Below are 23,770 nucleotides of genomic sequence, written 5' to 3'. Positions count from 1 at the left end.
AAAGTGGAAATGAATCTTCCTGAGCTGGATAGCTTACCGACAATCGATGATAATTTACTAACAACGGAGTCACGGATGATGCTATTGTTACTGCCACATGGGATATTAAGTGAACCTCAAAGTTCCTACCTGATACTTGGTTTCATAATCGAAGCACATATCGAATTGTCACGTGTCACTAGTGACAAAATCAAGGACAATTTAGTTCAATTTAGTTCTCACTCACTTACTCACCGAGGTTGTAAACACCGTCGTTGATATAATCAATGAGCCTCCAGAGCAAGACCTATATGCGACCCTGAAGAAAAACATCAATCGCCTTTTTTCAGCAAAGAAAAGCGATTAAACGGCATTCTCTCAAATACGCATATCACCAAGAAATCACAAAAAGCAGGTTATGCCACTTAAACTTAACAGCGTTATTCGTATTTGCGTTTTATCTTTAATTCATCATCATTCGTCATCGGACTTATACACACCTACTTGATATGCATTTGATAAGTCCTTCTCATCTCTTCTATCATTACAATAAACTAAGGAATTTTCACTAGAAAAATATTTCAGACATTCCTCATCTCTTTTTCTGTAGGTACGCTGTTATTTTTGTTCCGTGTAACAACATGTTCCTCTCTTGAAGTCTTGAAGCCAATAATTCAGCTGAATCTTTAGAAAGACTAAGATCGCGAATAAGATCATCTAATGAATCTTGATCAAAAAGTTCAGGGTCTTTGGCACTAACAGAATCCTCATAATCACTGTCTTTTTCATTGTGATTTTCATCTTATAAAACGCTATAGAGCTTAAATAAAAAATAATATGTAAATTGTCCCTTTTTGAATGAATAAATCTCGTAAACAATCGTTTTATTTTTGTAAATACTGCTATAGTTTTCCCATTAAAACTATAAGTTTGCTAACAAACTAAATAAATTCATAAAAATTAACTGCATTTTGAATGTCCAGTTTCTCAATTGAATACCTCCTGGTTAAAAGATAAATGCACGGTTAAAAATTTCAACTTTAAAGCTTCATTTTTAGATATTTGATCACAGTTTCGCATATTTGTTTTACTGTGCGTCAGCATCGCTAACTTGATGTAACTCAACATCAGTTTATCGAGGACAGAGCAAACCGATGTACTTATTAATTTCAACAGATGATATCTCGAAGAAGAAAAACGATATTTGAATAATTGAAAAAGAGTTTTAAAGGGAAAAGGTAATAATTTCAAAACTTCTAAAAAAAATTCGTTTTTTTTTTAATTCCCTCATGGTGAACTATAACCACAAATACGACCAGAAACCGTATTTTTAACATATTTTGGCTAAGATATTTTGAAAACCTTACGTGATGAAGCATTTTTGAGGTTAAATTTGGATTTAGAACGTGAAAAACCTTCGGCATAGTATAGTCTACTTGTTGGTTTAAAAAACATTTAAATTTTTGTCGGCCTGTGTTATCGAAAAAGTTATACATCCGCTAACGTACATTTTTAACCCATTAATGCCTATAGGGTCGTTTACGACCCAACAGTACAATAGCACGTTAATGCCCGAAATTATAGTAACATTAGTACTCTGTTATGCCCAAAGGGTCATTAATGACCCAAACACTTTTTAGCTGTGTTACATAGATACCGTTACTACTAGGCGCTTCATCTCTTCATATAGTTACTAAACTTAACTTTTGTTGAACACCTGCACTCATCCTGAACTCTGCAGATAATAAAAGTAACATATTTGTTGACGTTTTGGTTGGTTGTGTTTTTAATTGTGCAACATGGCAACGCTTTATGAATGGTAAGTAAGAAATTTTAATTATTTTTGCTGTTTCATTACTAAAGGATGTAGTACAAAGTCTGTCTATTCTAATTGTGCATAAATGTAGATGATATTACCTTTTTTATTCCAAAGCTATGTCGCATAACCTAGATGGGTCGTTAACGACCCATCGAGCTGTACACGTACATATTTTATTAGTTTTTGGATTTTATAACTTTTATGTTGTTTTAGGAAACGGCCTCTAACAACAGCAGAATTATTAGAAATTATCGAGAATTTGAACGAAGATGATGTTATACCAGATGGAGTGATCATTACCCCTCCAGATGATTTCGATAATACAGATTGCGATTCGGGTGATGAAGAGAGTAACGATCCACATAATTTGAATCGTCACCAACTAGAAGCTGAAGCCGAACTACAATACGCTGATGAAGTGGAATCAGAGTGGGATGAAGAAGACTGTATACCGCTTTCAACATTCCAAAAGAGGCGCAAGGAAGAGTACGTAAAATGCAAAGGGGAAAAAGGGGACCTTAACACCTCCTGCCAAGAAGAAACATTCCGATTTCTGCCTCCCTTTTCCCTGGGACCTAGCAGTCATCCATTCGAATTTTTTTCATTAATGATAACGCCTGAAATTGTAAACATGATAGTAGAACACACCACTACCTATGCGGCACAAAAGAACAAAGAATACTTCAATTTAACAGAAGAAGAACTGTATACTTTTATAGGTATTCTGCTGTTGAGTGGTTACGTACCACTTCCACGCAGACGGATGTACTGGGAACAAAGCGAGGATGTACACAATGTTTTAGTCGCTAATGCGATGAGGAGGAGCAGATTTGAAGAAATTTGTAGTTATTTACATATGAGTAACAACGAAACCATTTCTAAAGATGATAAACTGGGTAAAATTCGCCCCCTTATAAATTGTTTGAATCGACAGTTCCTCAGATACGCACCGATTGAGAATAACATTTCCATCGACGAATCTATGATACCACACTATGGTAGACATGGATGTAAACAATTTGTAAAAGGTAAACCTGTTCGATTTGGTTACAAGGCTTGGGTAGGTGCTCTTAAATTAGGATATTGTGTCCAATTTGAAATTTACCAGGGGAGAAAAAGAAGCGAACAAACGCAAGTAATGGGCCTGGGGGAATCTGTAGTTCTAAACTTTGCAGAAATTTTAAAAAATTATTACAACAAGAAATTTTCCTTGTACTTTGATAGTTTTTTTTACTTCCCCGAAGCTTATTAGAAGTCTCACGAGTAGAGGGTTTGGAGGAACTGGAACTGTCCGTGATAATCGTACGAAAAAGTGTTTTATAAAAGGCAAAAATGAAATGAAGAAACTAGACCGTGGTTCTATGGATAGTGCAGTTGATAAGAAAAATAATATAGTATGTGTACGTTGGAAAGATAACAATGTTATTACAATGCTGTCAAACAAATATGGAATAAATCCCCTACAAAAATGTTATAGATATTCTGTAAAGAATAAAAAGAAAATATCTATACATCAACCTAATCTGATATCATATTATAATAATTATATGGGTGGTGTAGACCAATTAGACAATCATGTTTCTAACTATAGAATAGGTTTCCGCGGAAAAAAATGGTACACACCAATAGTATACTGGTTACTTGACGTTTGTGCAACAAATGCCTACATTCTAGCTCGAGAATATAACTGTAAAAAAGATAATCTTCAATTTCGACGAGAAATTGCAAACCATTTGTTAAACACATATGGCAGTAAAAGTGAGAAACCGGGGCGAAAAAGAGCATCAGTAAGATTTCCGTTATCTGTAGTCAATGGCAGACATATAATCGTAACGAGTCAACCTAGGCTCCGATGCCAAGTGTGCAAGAATAAAACAACAAAAGCATGCCAAACCTGTAAAGTACCATTGCATGATAAATGTTTTTCAGTGTACCATTGCGAATAAATTTCGTTCTAAATATGTAGTGTGTTTTTTATTACCACTTAGAGCTGCGATCTTTATGAGGCCTTATGGGTCGTTACAGACCCAGTTCTAATTTTACATCAGAATTCTAAAATCTTACTTTATTATATTGTTTTACATGTATAAACCACTAAACACAAATAAATGTATGTATTAACTGAATAAAAACGATTTTATAATTCTGGGTATTTAACAGGTTGGGTCGTAAACGACCCTTTGGGAATTAAAGGAGTACAAATATTTTTATAATTCTGGGCATTAATGGGTTAATGAATGCGTTGCGGCAGATACTTCTTCAGAAAAAATTAAAGTAGCAAAAATAATACCTGTACACAAAAAAGAAGATGTAGATGTAATAAGCAACCATCGTCCTATTTCCATACTACCAACAATTTCGAAAATATTTGAACACATAATAGCAACTAGACTCAGGAAATATTTTGAAGAAAATAATTATTTTACTGAACAACAGCATGAGTATAGACAGAAAAAATCGGTTACCAGAGTCATAATAGATATAATAGAAACTGTTTTAAACGCATTCGATAACAAAGAATAGGTTAAACTTACCTGCTGTGATCTCAGTAAAGCGTTTGACACTGTCGATCACAATATACTACTCAAAAAGTTGTACTATTATGGCATTAAGGGCATCCCACACAAACTATTATCATCGTACTTGAAAGAGAGACAGCAGCTGGTGGAAGTGAACAAGAATAGATCCTCAATAAGGCGGCCCATGAACGGAGTACCACAAGGATCAGTTTTGGGTCTACTGCTGTTCATTATTTATATCAATGACCTGCCTTTCCATATAACATCCAAAGTGACATGTATGTATGCTGATGATACGTCATTTATAACAACAACACCTACGGGGTAGCAAATGAAAATGTGCACCGACAAAGGCTTAGAAACATCAGAAGTATGGTTCCATAACAATAAGCTAAGAATCAATACTGATAAAACACAATATTTAAAATTTGCGCCAAGAAATGACTCAACAGTGTGTAACAACAGTTGTTTTTAATTTCAATTCGTTAAATTATAACTTTCTGAGTTGATACTGTGACAATTGACTTGGTGCTGGGTTAGGTTTTGATTCATTATTATGATGTATTATATATATTTTTTTTATATTCAAGGGCCAATGAAAAACAGTTTAGCATTCTTGCTTAACTGACTTGGTCCTTTTTAGCTCCAAATTTAGTTTAATTGATATTTTGTTTATGTTACTTTTTGTTGTTTTTTATTTTGTAGTTTCTTTATTGTAATTCCTTTTGCATGTAATGGGGTTAATAAATATATTATTATTATTATTATTATTATTACTAAGTGTATACAATTCAACATATCTTCCGGTGGTTTTGTTTGGTAGCGAAAATTAGATATTTTCTGAATCTCAAAAACACAGAATCGAAGCGGTTCAGATGAAGTATTTAAGAAGCGTCGCAAAAGTTAAAAGAACCGACAAAATACGGAACTCCATTATTAGAGCTAACTTGAACATACCTGAAATTAAAACAGAGCTAAAAAGATGTTATAATAACAAAAACATAGTACAGTTCATAGATAAACTTACTGTTTTAAATTGGGCTATCCCATCTAAAACAACAGCTCAAGTGTAATGATCAACTTATTTATGATGCCAGATTCCTCGAGAGAGGAGAAAAAGACTTTTTGGATTTTATATAACTGCGTTTATTTAATAATAATTAAAGCGTAAGGGTTTATTTGATCCATGATCGACCAGTTTTTGATAATTGAAAAGAGAAATCAACTGTACTTTTTACTGGTTTTAAATTTATTAATCGTTTTGTCTTACATGTTTCGATAACAAGTTATCATCTTCAGAGACGCTACAAAGAATTAAATTATAAATTATACTGGTTTTAAAAACATGTGGGTTAATTAACGAAAATGAATAATTCTATTTAAAAAATAACTAAAAAATACTTACTGCGTCAAATTTAATTAAGAAGAAACATTTAAATTAAGGTTCAACGTGAATACAATTAAAGATCGGGGTGTAAAACTAAAATTCTTGTTTGTAATTTGTTTTTGGTGTTAACATCTATGCTGTTGCTGTCGAAATAACACGTAACGTGAACTTGTTCTTAATCGATAACGGAAAGAAAGAGAGATGTAACTAACTGGTTGTACCACTATTGCGAACTCTGTGTACGAATTAAATTGGTTTTTAAAAATCAAAATCACATTCATATCAAATATATTCTATGTTAAGATCAATAACTTAATTTAATCTTATATTATGTGTTCATTATTGTGTTTCCTACTTTCATTTAACAGATCCAAATGTCGATGAGTTTCAGAATGAAATATTTTCCAAAATGAGATAATATAAAACGAGAAATAGGGAGAAGAAAAGGGGGGGGGGGGGGGGGGGGGAAAGGGAAAAGGGAATGTTTGGTCGTAAGGATCCCAAAAAGTGCGAAATTGTGTATACGTACCACCTACACAAAGTCCTCTGCAATTTGGGAGGTTAAGGTTAAGGAATAGGAAAAGGGTTTATCAAGGATTTATAGAGTGGAGTCTTAAATGTGTGTATCTGGTCGTTTAGACATTCGATATTTTGATTTTTGGTTCGACATTTATCTATCTCATATGTTTCTAATAAGTTGAGCTTAAATCCTTTATTCTGTTTATGGAGTAGTGTCAAATTTTTATTAATGTCAAATTCGTGGTTATGGATAATCATATGTCTACCAAAGTTGGAATTTTGGTTATTTTTGTGTTCTTTAATCCTTTGTTTCAATGATCTACCGGTCTCTCCAATATATGTTGCACCACAGGTGTCGCACTCTAATCTATATACACCATTCTGTTCAAGTGTTTGTAATTTATCTTTTGCATTAATTAAAATTTTTCCCAAGGTATTATTGTTACTAAATGAAATGTTGACATTATATTTAAGAAAAGTTTTACGAATAGAATAACCAATATTGCCCGGGTAATTTATTGAGCGATAGATTTTAGTTATGTTTGTTTGTTGTAAGCTTGTTGAAATTAAATGTTGTTGTTTTTTATTATATTTTTTTATGATATATTCAATGTCTGATTCTGTATATCCATTATTTTTGGCTATATTATGGATTATGTCTAATTCTTTATTTCTGCTTTCTTTTGAAAGAGGTGTATTATAGTATCTGTAAATGAAAGCCCAAAATGCTGCAGCTTTATGGTTTTTGTGGTGGTAAGAATTTTTGGGAATGACCGAATCTGTCTGTGTCGGCTTTCTGTAAATGTCGAAAGTAATTAATTTAGCGTTGTTAGTCAAGGTGAGATCTAGAAAATTTAATTTGTTATCTTCTTCAATTTCCATTGTGAAATTAATATCATTATGCAAACTATTAATGTAGGCATAGAAAGAATGAATTGAGTCTAGGTCTTTGTTATTCCAGATGATTAGTACGTCGTCGACGTATCTGCGCCATAGTAAGATATTAGGATTATTGGTATTTAAAATTTCCTTTTCTAAATTATTGAGGAAAATATCTGATAGCAACCCACTAAGTGGTGAGCCCATAGGTAAACCTTTTTTATATTCATAAATTTTACAATCAAACTGACAAAAATTTTGTTCTGTGCATAATTTTAAAAAATTGTAGATATGTTCAGTATTTGTATCATTGAATTTATCTTTAATTAACTCTTTTGCTAGTAGTAATGCTTCTGTAATTGGAATATTGGTGTATAGATTAGTTATGTCGAATGATAAAATAGTGTAATCTACTGGTAATGTGGTGTTCCTTATTGTGTTGATGATTTCGTTTCTGTTTTTTATGGTGTATTTTGGTTTGAATTGTATGTCATTTTTAAATATTTGTAGTAAAACGAATGGAACTTACTCAACAAAGGACACAAATATGCAATAAAACCACAACTACAAGACACAGCAAAACTGGCCATCGATTTAGAAGTCGCTGCTAACAAAATCCCAGGAGAAGAGAATTTAAGAAAGGAATTAATAGAAATCTTGAAGAAGAAAGAAAAGGAAAAAGTTCCCGATAACCAAAACAACAACAATAAACAAGAAATTAATACGTTGCGTAAGATTAAGTATAAAATCCGATCAAATTCATTAACAATTACAAAGGCAGATAAAAATGCAGGTATAGTAATTTTAGACAAAAATATTTACAACTCAAAAACCCTAGAGTTTTTTGAACAAAACAACTTTGTAGAATTAAATAAAAACCCCACAACCGCATTTCACAACAAAGTAAAGAAACAGATAAAAACATCACAAGAATTTCTTAAAGAACAAAATATTACAATATACAATCTTATTCCTATGAACCCTAAAATACCATTAGCATACTCACTCGTTAAGTTACATAAACAAAACCTACCTATTAGACCCATAATATCTTCATTGGATTCAAGTACATATAAAATATCCAAATTTTTACTACAAATATTTAAAAATGACATACAATTCAAACCAAAATACACCATAAAAAACAGAAACGAAATCATCAACACAATAAGGAACACCACATTACCAGTAGATTACACTATTTTATCATTCGACATAACTAATCTATACACCAATATTCCAATTACAGAAGCATTACTACTAGCAAAAGAGTTAATTAAAGATAAATTCAATGATACAAATACTGAACATATCTACAATTTTTTAAAATTATGCACAGAACAAAATTTTTGTCAGTTTGATTGTAAAATTTATGAATATAAAAAAGGTTTACCTATGGGCTCACCACTTAGTGGGTTGCTATCAGATATTTTCCTCAATAATTTAGAAAAGGAAATTTTAAATACCAATAATCCTAATATCTTACTATGGCGCAGATACGTCGACGACGTACTAATCATCTGGAATAACAAAGACCTAGACTCAATTCATTCTTTCTATGCCTACATTAATAGTTTGCATAATGATATTAATTTCACAATGGAAATTGAAGAAGATAACAAATTAAATTTTCTAGATCTCACCTTGACTAACAACGCTAAATTAATTACTTTCGACATTTACAGAAAGCCGACACAGACAGATTCGGTCATTCCCAAAAATTCTTACCACCACAAAAACCATAAAGCTGCAGCATTTTGGGCTTTCATTTACAGATACTATAATACACCTCTTTCAAAAGAAAGCAGAAATAAAGAATTAGACATAATCCATAATATAGCCAAAAATAATGGATATACAGAATCAGACATTGAATATATCATAAAAAAATATAATAAAAAACAACAACATTTAATTTCAACAAGCTTACAACAAACAAACATAACTAAAATCTATCGCTCAATAAATTACCCGGGCAATATTGGTTATTCTATTCGTAAAACTTTTCTTAAATATAATGTCAACATTTCATTTAGTAACAATAATACCTTGGGAAAAATTTTAATTAATGCAAAAGATAAATTACAAACACTTGAACAGAATGGTGTATATAGATTAGAGTGCGACACCTGTGGTGCAACATATATTGGAGAGACCGGTAGATCATTGAAACAAAGGATTAAAGAACACAAAAATAACCAAAATTCCAACTTTGGTAGACATATGATTATCCATAACCACGAATTTGACATTAATAAAAATTTGACACTACTCCATAAACAGAATAAAGGATTTAAGCTCAACTTATTAGAAACATATGAGATAGATAAATGTCGAACCAAAAATCAAAATATCGAATGTCTAAACGACCAGATACACACATTTAAGACTCCACTCTATAAATCCTTGATAAACCCTTTTCCTATTCCTTAACCTTAACCTCCCAAATTGCAGAGGACTTTGTGTAGGTGGTACGTATACACAATTTCGCACTTTTTGGGATCCTTACGACCAAACATTCCCTTTTCCCTTTCCCCCCCCCCCCCCCCCCTTTTCTTCTCCCTATTTCTCGTTTTATATTATCTCATTTTGGAAAATATTTCATTCTGAAACTCATCGACATTTGGATCTGTTAAATGAAAGTAGGAAACACAATAATGAACACATAATATAAGATTAAATTAAGTTATTGATCTTAACATAGAATATATTTGATATGAATGTGATTTTGATTTTTAAAAACCAATTTAATTCGTACACAGAGTTCGCAATAGTGGTACAACCAGTTAGTTACATCTCTCTTTCTTTCCGTTATCGATTAAGAACAAGTTCACGTTACGTGTTATTTCGACAGCAACAGCATAGATGTTAACACCAAAAACAAATTACAAACAAGAATTTTAGTTTTACACCCCGATCTTTAATTGTATTCACGTTGAACCTTAATTTAAATGTTTCTTCTTAATTAAATTTGACGCAGTAAGTATTTTTTAGTTATTTTTTAAATAGAATTATTCATTTTCGTTAATTAACCCACATGTTTTTAAAACCAGTATAATTTATAATTTAATTCTTTGTAGCGTCTCTGAAGATGATAACTTGTTATCGAAACATGTAAGACAAAACGATTAATAAATTTAAAACCAGTAAAAAGTACAGTTGATTTCTCTTTTCAATTATTTAATAATACTTATAACTAACATTTTCGTGTTAACGCATCGACGACTTACTCTATTCTCCTTCTACATGCTAATAAACCTATTTAACCTACTTACTAATATTGCTGACTTATCTAAAATACTAAGGTAAATGTACCCGTCTCCAACACGTATTGTTATTTAATTTTTCAATAATAAAATGTATAATAAAATGAACAACAACTCATGTGTCCGGTACACAAGAAGCATTCTCTATACTTCATTCTAAATTTATGGCTGAGTTTGATATCTGCTTTTCTAAAAAAGCTACAAAAAATGTTAAAAGAGTATACAACAATCCTCAAAAACTACAAGAAACTCTTGATGCCTTATTTGTGATAGTTCAAACAACCAAAGATGCTGAAGGTTTGCACTTATATAAGAAATATAAAAAATAATATATGAACATGACTATCCAAAATAAGAAACGAACCGTGGATGAATATATTTTAAATGTTAATAATAAAATCAAAGCCATATGGGATGTCATCAACAACGAGCGTCAAACCAACCGTACAGCGAAGATTGCTTCTAATAATAATAATAATAATAATAATAATAATTCACTTTATTGCCCAACAAAGATCAATTACAGGACAATATTACAAGAAAAAGAAAATAAGAAATAACACATGCCATAAAACAAATATAATTCACATAAACACTCTTACGCTATTATTGATTGTTAGTTAGTTTACACATCCTCTGCACCGGGGAGTTGGCTAAAACATTGGATCTGCAATTCCTCAAATAAAACTGATTTGTACTACGTGTTGCACGCGTAGGCACCGCGAAAATGATCCGCGACAACAACCAACCACAATCCAATTCACCTTGCACTAACTTCTGCAAAAACTTGATGCACTGGTCATCTCTTCTTACGTCTAGTGCAGAAAAATTGTGACGCCGCAGCAGGGATGCGTAATCCATTCCACGATCCGGGTATGATCCGTCCAGGCGTAGAGACAAATATTTGAGAAATCTCCTCTGAATTCTCTCCAATATAAGTCTATGACACACATAATGTGGCGACCAAATTACAGAACCATATTCCAATTTGGACAATACAAAGGTCGAAAATAGGGTCTTGTACACACCGATATCAGAAAAAGCACGCGAGGTGCGCAAAACGAAACCAAGCATCCTCGCTGCAGAAAATGCAATATTTTCGATGTGAGGTACAAAAGACAATTTGCGGTCAAAAGTTACTCCCAGATCCTTGATTGTAGATAGTTTCTCAAGAAGAACACCTTCTATATAATAAGAAGATGGAAGAGGAGACAGCTTGCGTGTAAAACTAACCGTACCGCACTTATTGGCATTAATCTTTAGCTGATAACGGTTACACCATTCCACCAAGACGTCCAAATCCGACTGAAGACTGACAACATCACGGTCCGCAAAAATAGGTCGGAATAGTTTCAGATCATCCGCATAAGCTAGTACGCTTGATGAAAATTCGTTTAGAAGGTCATTCAAGAAGATAACAAATAGTAGGGGGCCTAGATTTGAGCCCTGAGGAACACCAGACCTAGCCGTAAACTCCATAGACGCATAACCGTTGTAGTTCACATAATTTATACGACCCGATAGGTAAGCGGCAAATAGTTTCATAAACTTAGGAGATAAGCTAAAAGCACTAAGTATATACAAGAGGACGTCATGATGAATCATGTCGAATGCTTTTGAAAAATCAGTGTATACCACATCTACCTGACCGCCCCTATCCAAAGATTCACAAATTACCTCAGTAACCACCGCGAGGTTGGTAATGGTCGAACGACGCTTGATAAACCCATGCTGATATGGTGACACAAATGACTGAACCTGTGGATAAATCATCTTGTAAATAATCCGTTCAAATACCTTAGCAAAATTGGACAATAACGATATTAGTCGATAATAATCAGTAATGTTGGTACGTTCGCCATGCTTGAATACAGGAACAATGCGTGAGCGCTTCCAAAGTTTAGGAAACGAGCAAGTGCTTAAGGATAGGTTAATTATTAAATGAAGCGGAATTGCAAAAACTGCACAGCAATCACGAATGAAAAATGCAGGAAGATCATCATCACCAGCAGTAAATTTATTAGGTAACCTTTTTAGGAAATGAAGAACCTCCACAGCTAGAAAAGACCAATCCGTGTAAAGTAGTTTATCATACATGCCAGGAAAGTTGGCTCTTCGAAAATTATATCGACCACCCAAAGACGGAAAGTTCGGCAAACCATCATTTGCCGTCAGTAAATTCATTGTAGTATCTAAGGCAGGATGGTACTGATCCTCGTAGACGAAGGGACAATCATCATGAACAAGATCAAACTGATGGTCAGTATTTGTCAGAACCAACTGACAAATACAGCTTCTAATCTAAAAGCTTCCGATTTCAGTGATTACTTTATCTCTGTTACTGCCAATATTGTGCAAGATATGGTCATCATAATCCTCCCATGAAATGTATCTGAAAAAAATGAAAATTGATAATGTAAGATCCTTTTTCTTTGAACCGATTTCATTGGATGAGATAATTGATATTGTCAATAAGATGAAGAACAATAGCACCTCTGATATGTACGGTTTAAATGTTAATACCTTGAAGAAAATAATTCATTTATGTGCGGATCCGTTAGCTGAAATTTTCAATCAATGCGTAACGGAAGGAATTTTTCCGGAAGAGATGAAGGTCGCGAAGGTGCTGCCATTACATAAAAAAGGAGATGTAAACGAATGCGAAAACTATAGACCAATATCTACTCTCCCCATAGTCTCGAAGGTTTTTGAAAAATTAATAGCTAAAAGGTTACTAAAATTCCTAAATCGCTTTGACCTTCTAAACAACAGGCAGCACGGTTATCGTAGTGGTAGGTCAACTATTACGGCAATAATGGATGTTATAGATTTTGTACAAAACGCTCTGAATGAACAACAGTCGGTGCAAATCAGTTTTCTTGATTTAAGTAAAGCGTTTGATATGGGGAGTCTCGATATAATATTGAGAAAATTATACTTTTATGGTATAAGAGGCCAAGAACTAAATCTCCTTAGATCATATCTTGTGGGTAGGCAGCAATATGTTTTTTGGGAAAATAATACGTCTGGAACATCTAAACTAATAAGTGGAGTACCACAGGGATCAATACTGGGTCTTTTGTTATTCGTAACATACATTAATGATCTACCGTTTAATGTCCGTGAGGATATGTGTATTTCCGCAGATGATACTTCCGTATTAATAAAAGATTCTGATCAGCAATTACTATCTTTAAAGTCCTCCACTGATTTAACTCAGTCAAAGGAGTAGTTCACGAAACTAAATGAAAATAAAACAGAATCAATTGTCATTGATATGAAATTACCCTCAAACTTACCCGCGGTGAAGTTCTTGGGTTTATCTCTTGATCCCAAGTTGACATTGAATCCACATACTGATATAAGTAAAAAGTTAACGTCAGCAATTTTTACAATTAGACGTCTCAGCAAAATTGCATCTCATGAAGTGGACATATGGCATAGTTGTTTGAGGTCATGCACCTGGCTTAGGAAGAATTTTTGGTTTGCAGAAGAAGGCGGTGAGAGCTTTATGCAATCTTAAAACTATTGACAGCTACAAAGATGTATTTAAAACAGAATGTATACTTACCGTACCAAGTGCATACATTTTGGCTACCTTGATGTATGTTTATGACAATAGAAGTAAATTTAATGCGAATGCAAACTTTGACACACACGACACAACAGGCAAAGATTAACTGAGATTACCGTTACATAGGATAGAAGCAACTAAAAGATATACTGATTACTGGGGAGTTAAATTTTTCAACAAGTTTCCAGAAGAAATGAAAACTATGGAACGAGAACACTTCAAAAAAAATGTGTAAAGTCTAATCTGGTTAAGAAAGCCTACTATGTATGGTCTGATTATATGCAGGATCAGTTTGTGGAGTAACAAAGTTAATTTGTTTTATTACTATACTTATAGTACCTATATACATATTTATTTCACTGTAATACTGTATTACTTACGTGAATAAACATTATTATTATTAAAAAATACAGCCTATAATTGACATTATAACAAGAAACAAGTTACGATGGTGCAAAACCTGCAAAAGTAGTTTGGCAAACCCGACTGAACTGTAAAAATCGCAGTCTATAGACCGAGAAAAATATGGAACGACAACATAGCATAGATTTTCGCTGAAAGAAATATTTCCTGGAACGATTCGACGCAAGCATACTAACCCAAAACCGTGATGCATGCAGAGAATTTGTAATAGTTTAGTTAATTAATTTTTATTATATTAGAATGTTGAAATTGTTTATTAATTGCACCTGGACACCATTAAATGGTAAATAAGGTTTTTGATTATAAATAAAAAAATAAATCTTGTAAAAGAATAACAGGAGAGGAAATGATTTCGAAATTTCTGTATTGCTATGCGAGCTATTGAGCTATAGAGTATACTGACAAGGTACTCCACTGGATCGTGTAAAAATGAAAATATAAAAAAATAGTATCATAAAAAAATAATAAAAGTATAATAAAGTTGAATTAAAAAACAACATATTCCTGAAATAACATAAAAAAATTATAACGGTTTATCTATTTGGGAATATAAAACGTATTGGGAACACATGAATGAAATAAAATTTACATTAAATTACTTTCTTTTCATTTACAAAATTACAATGAATATTAAATATTCATTATTTTCCCCTTCGTTTGAAATGAAAATTATCGACTTTTCATGAAACAACACAGTGGTTAAATTTAACGCGAGATATCCATTTGATAAATTACTTTGAATGTACTTCACGCACATAACCCGACATTGATAATTTGTTTAATTTACTTTTTCTTTCGTTTTCAGTCCACATTACATCATCAGCGTATACGGTAGCTATAATCACATTGAAACTCAAATAAAGAAAAGATAGTTTTAAAAGTAACTTGAGTAAATATTTCGGCTTGGTCCTTTACGTAAATTGAAATATTTTTAGTGTCTGATAATGAGATTCCTGTTGATCGTTGGAAATCGATGCGTTTTCGTTTATCAAAAAAAAACCGTAAGCGTATGAAAACTTATTTTCAGGAATACTGTGATAACACCTCCATACATGGTTTTAAATATTTGAGTGAAAATAAAAGGAGTTGGATTGAAAAGTTGAAATTTCCACATTACAAAACAACTGGCTTTATTCAATTTTTGTTGTAGGTTCTGGTGGTTTATCACAATAACAATTTGTATGGGTCTTTGTGGTTATTTAACTTTAAAAACTTATCATAAATGGAGGAGTACACCGGTTATTGTTAGTTTTGCAACGAAACAAACACCTATTTTTGAAATTCCTTTTCCTGCTGTTACAATTTGCCCAGAAGCAAAGTTAAATACGAGCGTTTTTAATTATTCTGGAGAGTTATGGAAATGGGGTCGAAAAGAGTCAGTTCAGAAAGAGTAAGTTAAAAAATTAGAAATTACACTTTCCGGCGCCTTCACCATACATTCACAATTAAAAAACATTACTTCTTATACGTAACTTTTTAAATTAGATTAGAATATTCATCTCTAATTTGTACCTCACCAAAAAATACAACAGGAGATCAATACTGGTCAGATGATAAACCCCTCCAATTTTTGAATAAAGTCGCACCAAAGTTTAACGAAATTTTTGTAAGTTGCGTTTACGGCAAATCGAAAAATAAGACATGTTCCGACTTGTTCAAACCAGTTTTAACAGACGAAGGAGTCTGTTATACTTTCAACATGATCGATCGCGAAGAATTATTCACCAAGAAAGTGTAATAATTGTTTTAACAAAAAAATTCTGTTTAGTAAATAATTATTAACCGATTCGTTTTTAGGAAACCCATCAATAATTATTTTAAATTCAACAAAATTGAAAATTACAATGTTTTAAACGGTTACGGTCAATCTTTAAGTGCTTACCCGAGAAGAGCTTTGTTTACCGGTGCTAAATATGGTCTGAATGTGGTTTTAAAAATTAACGAAAAGTATAATGACAAAAAGTGTGGAGATTTATTAAGAGGATATAAAGTAATATTATTTATGAAGAAAAAAAAACATAATATATAATTTAATATGACATAATGCGCCGCTATTACTACTTTCTTTTTTAGATTATTCTTCATCATCCAACAGAATTCCCAAGATCCACTTTACATTACTTTCGATTGCCATTAAAACAAGCTGTAGTTGCAGCAGTCACACCACAAATGATAAACACAAAAAATACTTTATTATCGTATAGTTATGAACGGCGTCAATGTTATTTTGAAAGAGAACGAAAATTGGAATACTTTAACATTTATACACAACAAAATTGCGAATTGGAATGTTTAACTAATTATATTGAAAAAACTTTCGGCTGTGTTAACTTTTATATGCCCAGTAAGATGAGTGCGGCAAGTTAGCCCCCCATTTTTTGATTTTTAAATTTTTTATTGTTGTTCTAGATTGTTCTAGAGTTGTTCTACATTGTTCCAAAGCGGCAAATCGAAAAAATAAAAACTCCGCGAGAAAACCGAAAAAACGGGTTTTTTAACTAGCCCCCCATTTTAGCCCCATTTTTGTAAAAATCAAATTTTCTTTGTTGTTCTGGGTTGTTCTAGTTATTCTAGTTATTGTTCTAGAAAATCAAAATTATGGGATACAGCATTACGAAGTTATAACTAAAAATAGGTTTGGCCGCCGAAATGTCTAGTTGATTGCTGTGACCACAGTTTTTCTATTGTCAATTCCATATTACAAATATATACTTATTATAGCTAACGCAATCTGGAACAGCTATTATTTTCACTAGAACAACTCTCTAAAGGGCACTTTACACTTTGAAAATTAAAGTTTTTGGAAGTTTCAGTCAGTAATTCTTGTGTCAGTGGTTTTATATTACACAATAAGAATTAAAAAACATAGAACAATCTAAAATAACTCAAACTTTGCCGATTCAAATTGTTCTAGATGTGTTTTATGTTTAACACGGACATTAATTTTGCAAAATCACATATTTTTTGTTGCTCTAAATAATTATCCTTGTTATTCTAGGTACTTAAAATGTTTATTTAATCACTGCGGCTTTAGTTCTTTTAAAGTTTCATATTAAAAATTAGTACTTACAACAATTAAAACAATTCAGAACAGCTGTTATTTTCACTAGAAAAACCTTAAATTTGAGTTGTTGTGATATCGGACAGGTTTTGTTGAATCAGTGAACCCAACCTTTAATATAATAATAGTTTTAAAAAACTACAAAAATATGGAATAATCTGACGTTTCTCTTTAAACTTATAATAGTAAAACATAAGTTGCGATTTAAAGTGTATAATCTAAGTAATAAATTAATAAATAAACTAAACTAACAAATAATACAATAACTATTCGATCAGTATTACTATATCAGTACAATAACTTATTCTAAGGTAAACTATAACTAAATAAACTAAATTATGTAAATAAACTAATATCATGGAATAATACGATTACATCACTGCTCATTTATAAACATACACTCAGCAGCAGAAGTCTGCGTACAACGAACGTAGAATGCTTTAAGCGGTAAAAAAATAGTGATAATCTAATGCAATTTTTTCTGCATGTTAACAATATATAAATTTATTAACAAAATATAAATCAATAAAATATAAACATTACTTAATAAAAAAAATGTAAACTAAAAATACTTCAAATAATGCCTATGAAAAAATCTACGTACAGAGCAAAGCGACTAGTGTAAACCGGTTTTGTAAATAGGTGTTTCCGGTTTTAACAACAAAACAGTTGATTTCAATTGCATTAGTAGAGAATTGGAAGCTAAAAGTTAGAATAGAGACGAAAGGAAAAGAAATTGAAGTTGGAGAAAGAAAGATTATTGTAAAGCTACGGAAAGAGGGAAAAACTCTACGAGAAATAGGAGCAACTATAGGCAGATCACATTCCTCTATTCAGAGAGTCATTAATAACTACAAAGACACTGGAGACTACGTATCACGATCGCGAACGGGTCGACCATCCCTTTTAACATATCGCGAGGAGCGGAGCATTGTGCAGCAGGTACGAAAAGAACCTAGGCTGACCGCAACAAAAATAGCAGAAAATGTACAACAGCAGTTTCATAAGACAATCAGCAAAGATACAGTGAGAAGAATATTATCAAAGGCCAACTACCAGTCACGTTGAAAAACGAAAAAACCATTTGTATCAGATGTCAATCGAAAGAAGCGGATCGCCTTTGCTAAAGAACACCTAAATAAGCCTATAGAGTTCTGAGAAAAAGTTCTTTTTACAGATGAGAGTAAATGTTGCATCTTCGGCATTAAAGGAAAACAACTTGTGTGGAGAAAGCCCGGTACTGCTCTTGATCCTCAAAACTTAAAAGCTACTGTAAAACATTTAGGTGGTGGAGTGATGGTTTGGGGGTGTATGTGCGCCAAAGGAGTAGGAAAATTGGCATATATAACATCTACAATGGACCATAAACTATATATAGACATTTTTGTGCTCACAATACCAAACTTTGGCTGCTATATAACACTCCAAAACAATTGAAAACACCCCTACAGTCACCGGACTTAAATCCGATTGAACACTTGTGGGATTTATTGGAACGCAGGATTCGTCAACATAATATAACATCGAAGGAAGTGCTAAAAAGTGCTATGATTAACGAATGGGCAAAAATCACTAGGAAAGACACGAAGAAATTAATACAATTCATGCCGAAACGTTTAAGGGAGGTCATTAAACGTAAGAGTTATCCGACCTCCTACTAATATATTTTTTATAGAAGTCGCCTTGATCTGTACGCAGATTTTTGCATAGGCATTATTTGAAGTATTTTTAGTTTAAATTTTTTTTATTAAGTAATATTTATATTTTATTGATTTATAGTTTGTTAATAAATTACATAATACAGAAAAAATATGAGTTGAAGTTTATCGCATTAGATTATCACTATTTTTTTACCGCTTAAAGCATACTACGTTCGTTGTACGCAGACTTCTGCTGCTGAGAGTATATGCACATTTGTACATTTATTTCAGTAGCTTGTACGGATTTTTTTCGTAAGTCATTAAATAATATCTAATTGAGTTGTTTTAGATTGTTCTATGTTTTTTAATTCTTATTGTGTAATATAAAATCGCTGACACAAGAATTACTGATTGAAACTTCCAAAAACTTTAATTTTCAAACAGTAAAGTGCTCTTTAGAGAATTGTTCTAGTGAAAATAATAGCTGTTCCAGATTGCGTTAGTTATAATAAGTATATATTTGTAATATGGAATTGATAATAGAAAAACTATGGTCACAGCAATCAACTAGACATTTAGGCGGCCAAACCTATTTTTGGGTATAACGTCGTAATGCTGTATATCATAATTTTGATTTTCTAGAACAATAACTAGAACAACTAGAACAACCCAGAACAACAAAGAAAATTTGATTTTTCCAAAAATGGGGGGCTAGTCAACAAACCCGTTTTTTCGGTTTTCTCACGGAGTTTTTATTTTTTCGATTTGCCGCTTTGGAACAATGTGGAACAACACTAGAACAATCTAGAACAACAATAAAAAATTTAAAAATCAAAAAATGGGGGGCTAACTTCCCGCACTCCAGTAAGATTAGTTTGATTTACAATTAAAAAGAAAAATAATATTCAACATGACGGATGATATTAATGTGTTTTTAGGAAGAACTGATAGTAATATTTGTTCGCCAGTTAATCTCCCAAACATAACAATAGCCGAAAAAGCATTGATGATAAAAGAAATAGCAAAATATCTTCAAGAACGCGAGGAAATTAAAAACGAAAACGATTTTAAGTCGAGTCTTGTTTCCGAATTATATAAATTTATTACCCCTGAATCAACAGCAAATGATTCTAAATCGAATATGGATAGTTGTAATTGTCTTCCGGCGTGTACTTCAATTGATTATAACACGGAAACATCTCAATCAGAACTTTATTACGATGGAGATCAACACAAAGCGATTTCATCTACAAATTTCAGCAATGAGTAAGTTTTTATTTCATATTGCTTTAACTATTTCCTTTATTCGTTTCTTTCAGCGATGATTATTCAATGTTAATCGTTTACTTTAAAGAGTACCAATTTATACCATCTGAACGTAGCGAACTATATGGAATAGTTGATTTTGTCGCAAACATAGGGGGGTTATTAGGATTATTTATTGGATGTTCCGTGATCTCTGTGATGGAAATTGTTTATTTCTTATCACTTCGTTGGTGTTGCAATATTGCTTTAAAACATAAACATTAAGCGCTCTAAAAACAGTTGGAAATAAATATGCTTAATTACATTTTAATGCTTATGTAAAATAACTATTTATTATTGCGAGCAAAATAGGAATTCTATATTATGATAATTCCTTATAGTATAAAATAAAATAAAAAAGGTTTACTGAAAAAAAAGGTGTTTTTTTTCATTTTCCCCTACTAGTTTTCCTACAGTAGTTGGAACAAACACAGTTGAAGATGAAAGAAATATAGCTTTTAGTTCTAATATATCCATGCTATCAATGTCTACTTTAACCTTTAACTGATGACGTGGTGCCCCTGTGACCCCAGCGAATTTTAAATTTACCGGCAACTACATAATTTTATAGTTACGCCACTGTAGCTCCCTCCATCTACCTTTAAGGCAGATGTACTTGTACGGTTCTGTGCGTTTTTACTAAAATACAGTCAGTCGTGTTTGTGTCAGTGGAGATTAAAGTTTAATTCGTCACCAATTGCGTTACGACATCGGACATGGCTACTTCTAATTTTGTTCGTTATGGTGGTCCTAACTATGAAGAGACATTAATGAAATGGTTTAACGAAGCGGAGAGTGATGTTAGTGATGTGGATGATTCATCTCAACATGATATGGAAAGCGAACACGACACAGCTTCAGAATTTGAAGTTTCTGAAGGAAGTGATGATGAAGTGGCACGTAGAGGTGAGAAAGTATCAAATGAAACAGCAAAATCTTATTACGGAAAAAATCGCTTTAAGTGGTCATCACAACCTCTTATACAGAGATCTCGAACGCAAAAACATAACATAGTGTCGCATTTGCCCGGCCTGCGAGGCGAAGGAAAATCTATTGGAAATTCAGCAACGCCTTTACAAGTATGGACTTGTCTACTGACAAACGATATATTATCCGAAATTCTAAAGTACACAAATATAAAACTTATAGAAATGAGAGAAAGATACGGAAGAACCAATAAGCCCGAATTACAGGATTTGGATATGGTAGAACTTCCAGCTTTCTTTGGACTCTTGTACTACAGTTCCATTTTCAAATTTAATAATGAAGATTTGCAATCCCTCTTTGCAACAGATGGTACAGGACGGGACATATTCCGTTGTATAATGTCATTACAAAGGGTACTAGTTATTTTAGCTTGCTTACGTTTTGATAATATAGAAGATCGTCAGGAAAGAAAAAAGGAAGATGCCACTGCAGCGATATCGTGGGTTTTTAAAAGATTTGTAAACAATTGTCAACAGCAATATTCCCTTGGGGAACTAACATGCATTGATGAAATGCTTATTGGTTTCCGGGGTCATGTTCAATTTAGGATGTACATGCCTAATAAGCCTAACAAATATGGCATCAAAGTTCAAATTCTAACTGATGCACGAACCAATTATTTTTATAATGGTTATATCTATTCTAGAAAAGGCAGTGATGGGCAGATGTTGTCTAGTGAAGAACATAAGTTTTCAATACCTACTCAATCCGTGTTGCAGTTAATTGCTCCTATTCAAAATACAAACAGAAATGTAACTGCTGACAACTGGTTCAGCTCTTTAGAAGTTGTTGATGAGTTACGAAAGAGAGGACTTACCTACGTAGGAACAATGAGGAAAAACAAACGAGAAATAACTCAAGAGTTCTTAGCAGATCGTAAAAAACCATCAGGAACTGCTCTCTACGGTTTTACCAAAAATGTGACCCTCGTTTCCTACGTGCCTAAAAAAGGAAAAGCAGTTGTTCTGGTCTCTTCGATGCATAATAACAGTAGCGTCGACAAAACTACCGGTAAACCTGAAATAATAGCTTTTTACAATGAAACTAAAGGAGGGGTAGACACACTAGATAAAAAGTATGCAAATTACAGTACAAGTAGGCGAACCAGACGATGGCCCATGGCCGTATTTTATGCGGTATTAGATATTGCTTCCGTCAACTCTTTTGTACTGTATCAAAGCTATCCAAACTATGACAATATTTCAAGATTGCAATTTATACAAACACTTAGCCAACAGTTAGTAGAAGACCATTTAAATAGACGCTTGACAAATCAAAGGCTTCCTCGAGAATTGCGTTTGAATATTGGGAGAATAGTAAAAAAACCAATAAGTGAACAGCCTTCTCAAGCTAATTCGGATGGAAAAAGGAAAAGATGTGGAATTTGTCCCCGGAAGAACGACAAAAAAACTAAGAATAGTTGTATGTATTGTAAAATTGCGATGTGTGATGACTAGAGAGTTAACATATGTAAGAATTGTATGGAATAAATGATTATTTTTACGGATATTGAGGTGTTGTGGTTTTGTGTTTTCCATAAATTATTTAAGCATAACTATTTATTTTTTTATTTATTGAAATGTAATCTTTATTATTCTTTCATGTTTTTTTCTGTTTTGTCTATGTTTATGTTTATTATTTTTAAGGGGGTGATTGTGGAAGAACGATAGGAGACTATCGAAAATCACCTTTTGTCCATAAATTTAGATATGTAAATTTTTTGTATTTTCAATAATATGTAGCTATATCGATTTTTGTGAACAATAAACTTGTTTATTATTATTATTATTATTATTAGAATATAGTAGATTTTTTGTTCAAAATAATTAAAATATTTATAAAAACTAAGACTGTAAGCAAAAGGTTGAATTTTTTAGAACAGTTTTACTTAAATTTCATTTTTTGGCAGATTTCTTTTTATTTGCTTACATATCACCAATATCTTTACTCTAACATATTTAAATATAATGTATAAACAACGTTTGTAACTCAACTTCAAGAAAGCATGAAATTGGGCGCAGAGCAGACACCGAAAATGTTGGGGTCCGCATGGCACCACGTCACCAGCTGTGTTATAGAATATGCATGTCATCAGTTAAAGGTTAAGTTTTGATGCAAACGATACAGGTTTTTGGCCAAAAATTCTATCTATTAAAACAAGAGATATATTAGTAGAAAATTCTCCTTGTCAAATAATTAAATATAATTTTCCAAAAGATGGTTCGGGTCGTAAATTTTCTGAAACGTATTATATCAGAACACTTCCAAATGGAGAAAAAATTAACAGAAATTATTTGCTGTACTCAATATAGAAAAGTCGATGTCGTTGTCGGGGTAACACCGTTTATTCTGCTCGCGTGTTATTGCAAGTCTTTTAATCGGTGAAGATGCGTTTTACTAGTGAAAACCTTC

General features: G+C 32.4%; 3 protein-coding genes and 2 long non-coding RNA genes across 5 annotated transcripts; 4 read left to right on the top strand and 1 right to left on the bottom strand.

The window, feature by feature from the left end:
* The first annotated feature begins 1,778 nt into the window (after positions 1-1,778).
* Positions 1,779-4,916, top strand: LOC111421370 (piggyBac transposable element-derived protein 3-like). The gene is made up of 3 exons (XM_071196846.1): positions 1,779-1,798; positions 2,012-2,933; positions 4,908-4,916. The coding sequence occupies exons 1-3, from the start codon at positions 1,779-1,781 to the stop codon at positions 4,914-4,916; spliced, it is 951 nt and encodes a 316-aa protein (XP_071052947.1).
* Positions 4,917-5,545: 629 nt separating this feature from the next.
* On the bottom strand, positions 5,546-6,156 carry LOC139430052 (uncharacterized). Its single transcript, XR_011640622.1, has 2 exons — positions 5,723-6,156; positions 5,546-5,621 (listed from the first exon to the last, which is right to left on the bottom strand). It is a non-coding gene; the product is annotated as an uncharacterized lncRNA (long non-coding RNA).
* A 3,491-nt stretch (positions 6,157-9,647) lies between these two features.
* LOC139430053 (uncharacterized) lies at positions 9,648-10,258 on the top strand. The gene is made up of 2 exons (XR_011640623.1): positions 9,648-10,081; positions 10,183-10,258. It is a non-coding gene; the product is annotated as an uncharacterized lncRNA (long non-coding RNA).
* Positions 10,259-15,160: 4,902 nt separating this feature from the next.
* Positions 15,161-20,695, top strand: LOC111421372 (pickpocket protein 28-like). The gene is made up of 8 exons (XM_023054515.2): positions 15,161-15,245; positions 15,301-15,463; positions 15,516-15,755; positions 15,851-16,099; positions 16,163-16,355; positions 16,439-16,709; positions 20,005-20,332; positions 20,386-20,695. Coding segments are annotated over exons 1-8 (1,656 nt in total). The 5' UTR covers positions 15,161-15,244; the 3' UTR covers positions 20,597-20,695.
* A 392-nt stretch (positions 20,696-21,087) lies between these two features.
* On the top strand, positions 21,088-22,815 carry LOC111421369 (piggyBac transposable element-derived protein 4-like). Its single transcript, XM_023054512.2, has one exon. It carries the CDS (start codon positions 21,088-21,090, stop codon positions 22,813-22,815), a length of 1,728 nt encoding a protein of 575 aa, XP_022910280.2.
* The last annotated feature ends 955 nt before the right edge of the window (positions 22,816-23,770 follow it).

This window comes from Onthophagus taurus, chromosome 6, assembly GCF_036711975.1.
Source record: "Onthophagus taurus isolate NC chromosome 6, IU_Otau_3.0, whole genome shotgun sequence".
Taxonomy (NCBI): Eukaryota; Metazoa; Arthropoda; class Insecta; order Coleoptera; family Scarabaeidae; genus Onthophagus; species Onthophagus taurus.
Note: the sequence above shows the minus strand (reverse complement) of the source record. Positions and strands in the feature narration are given on the sequence as shown.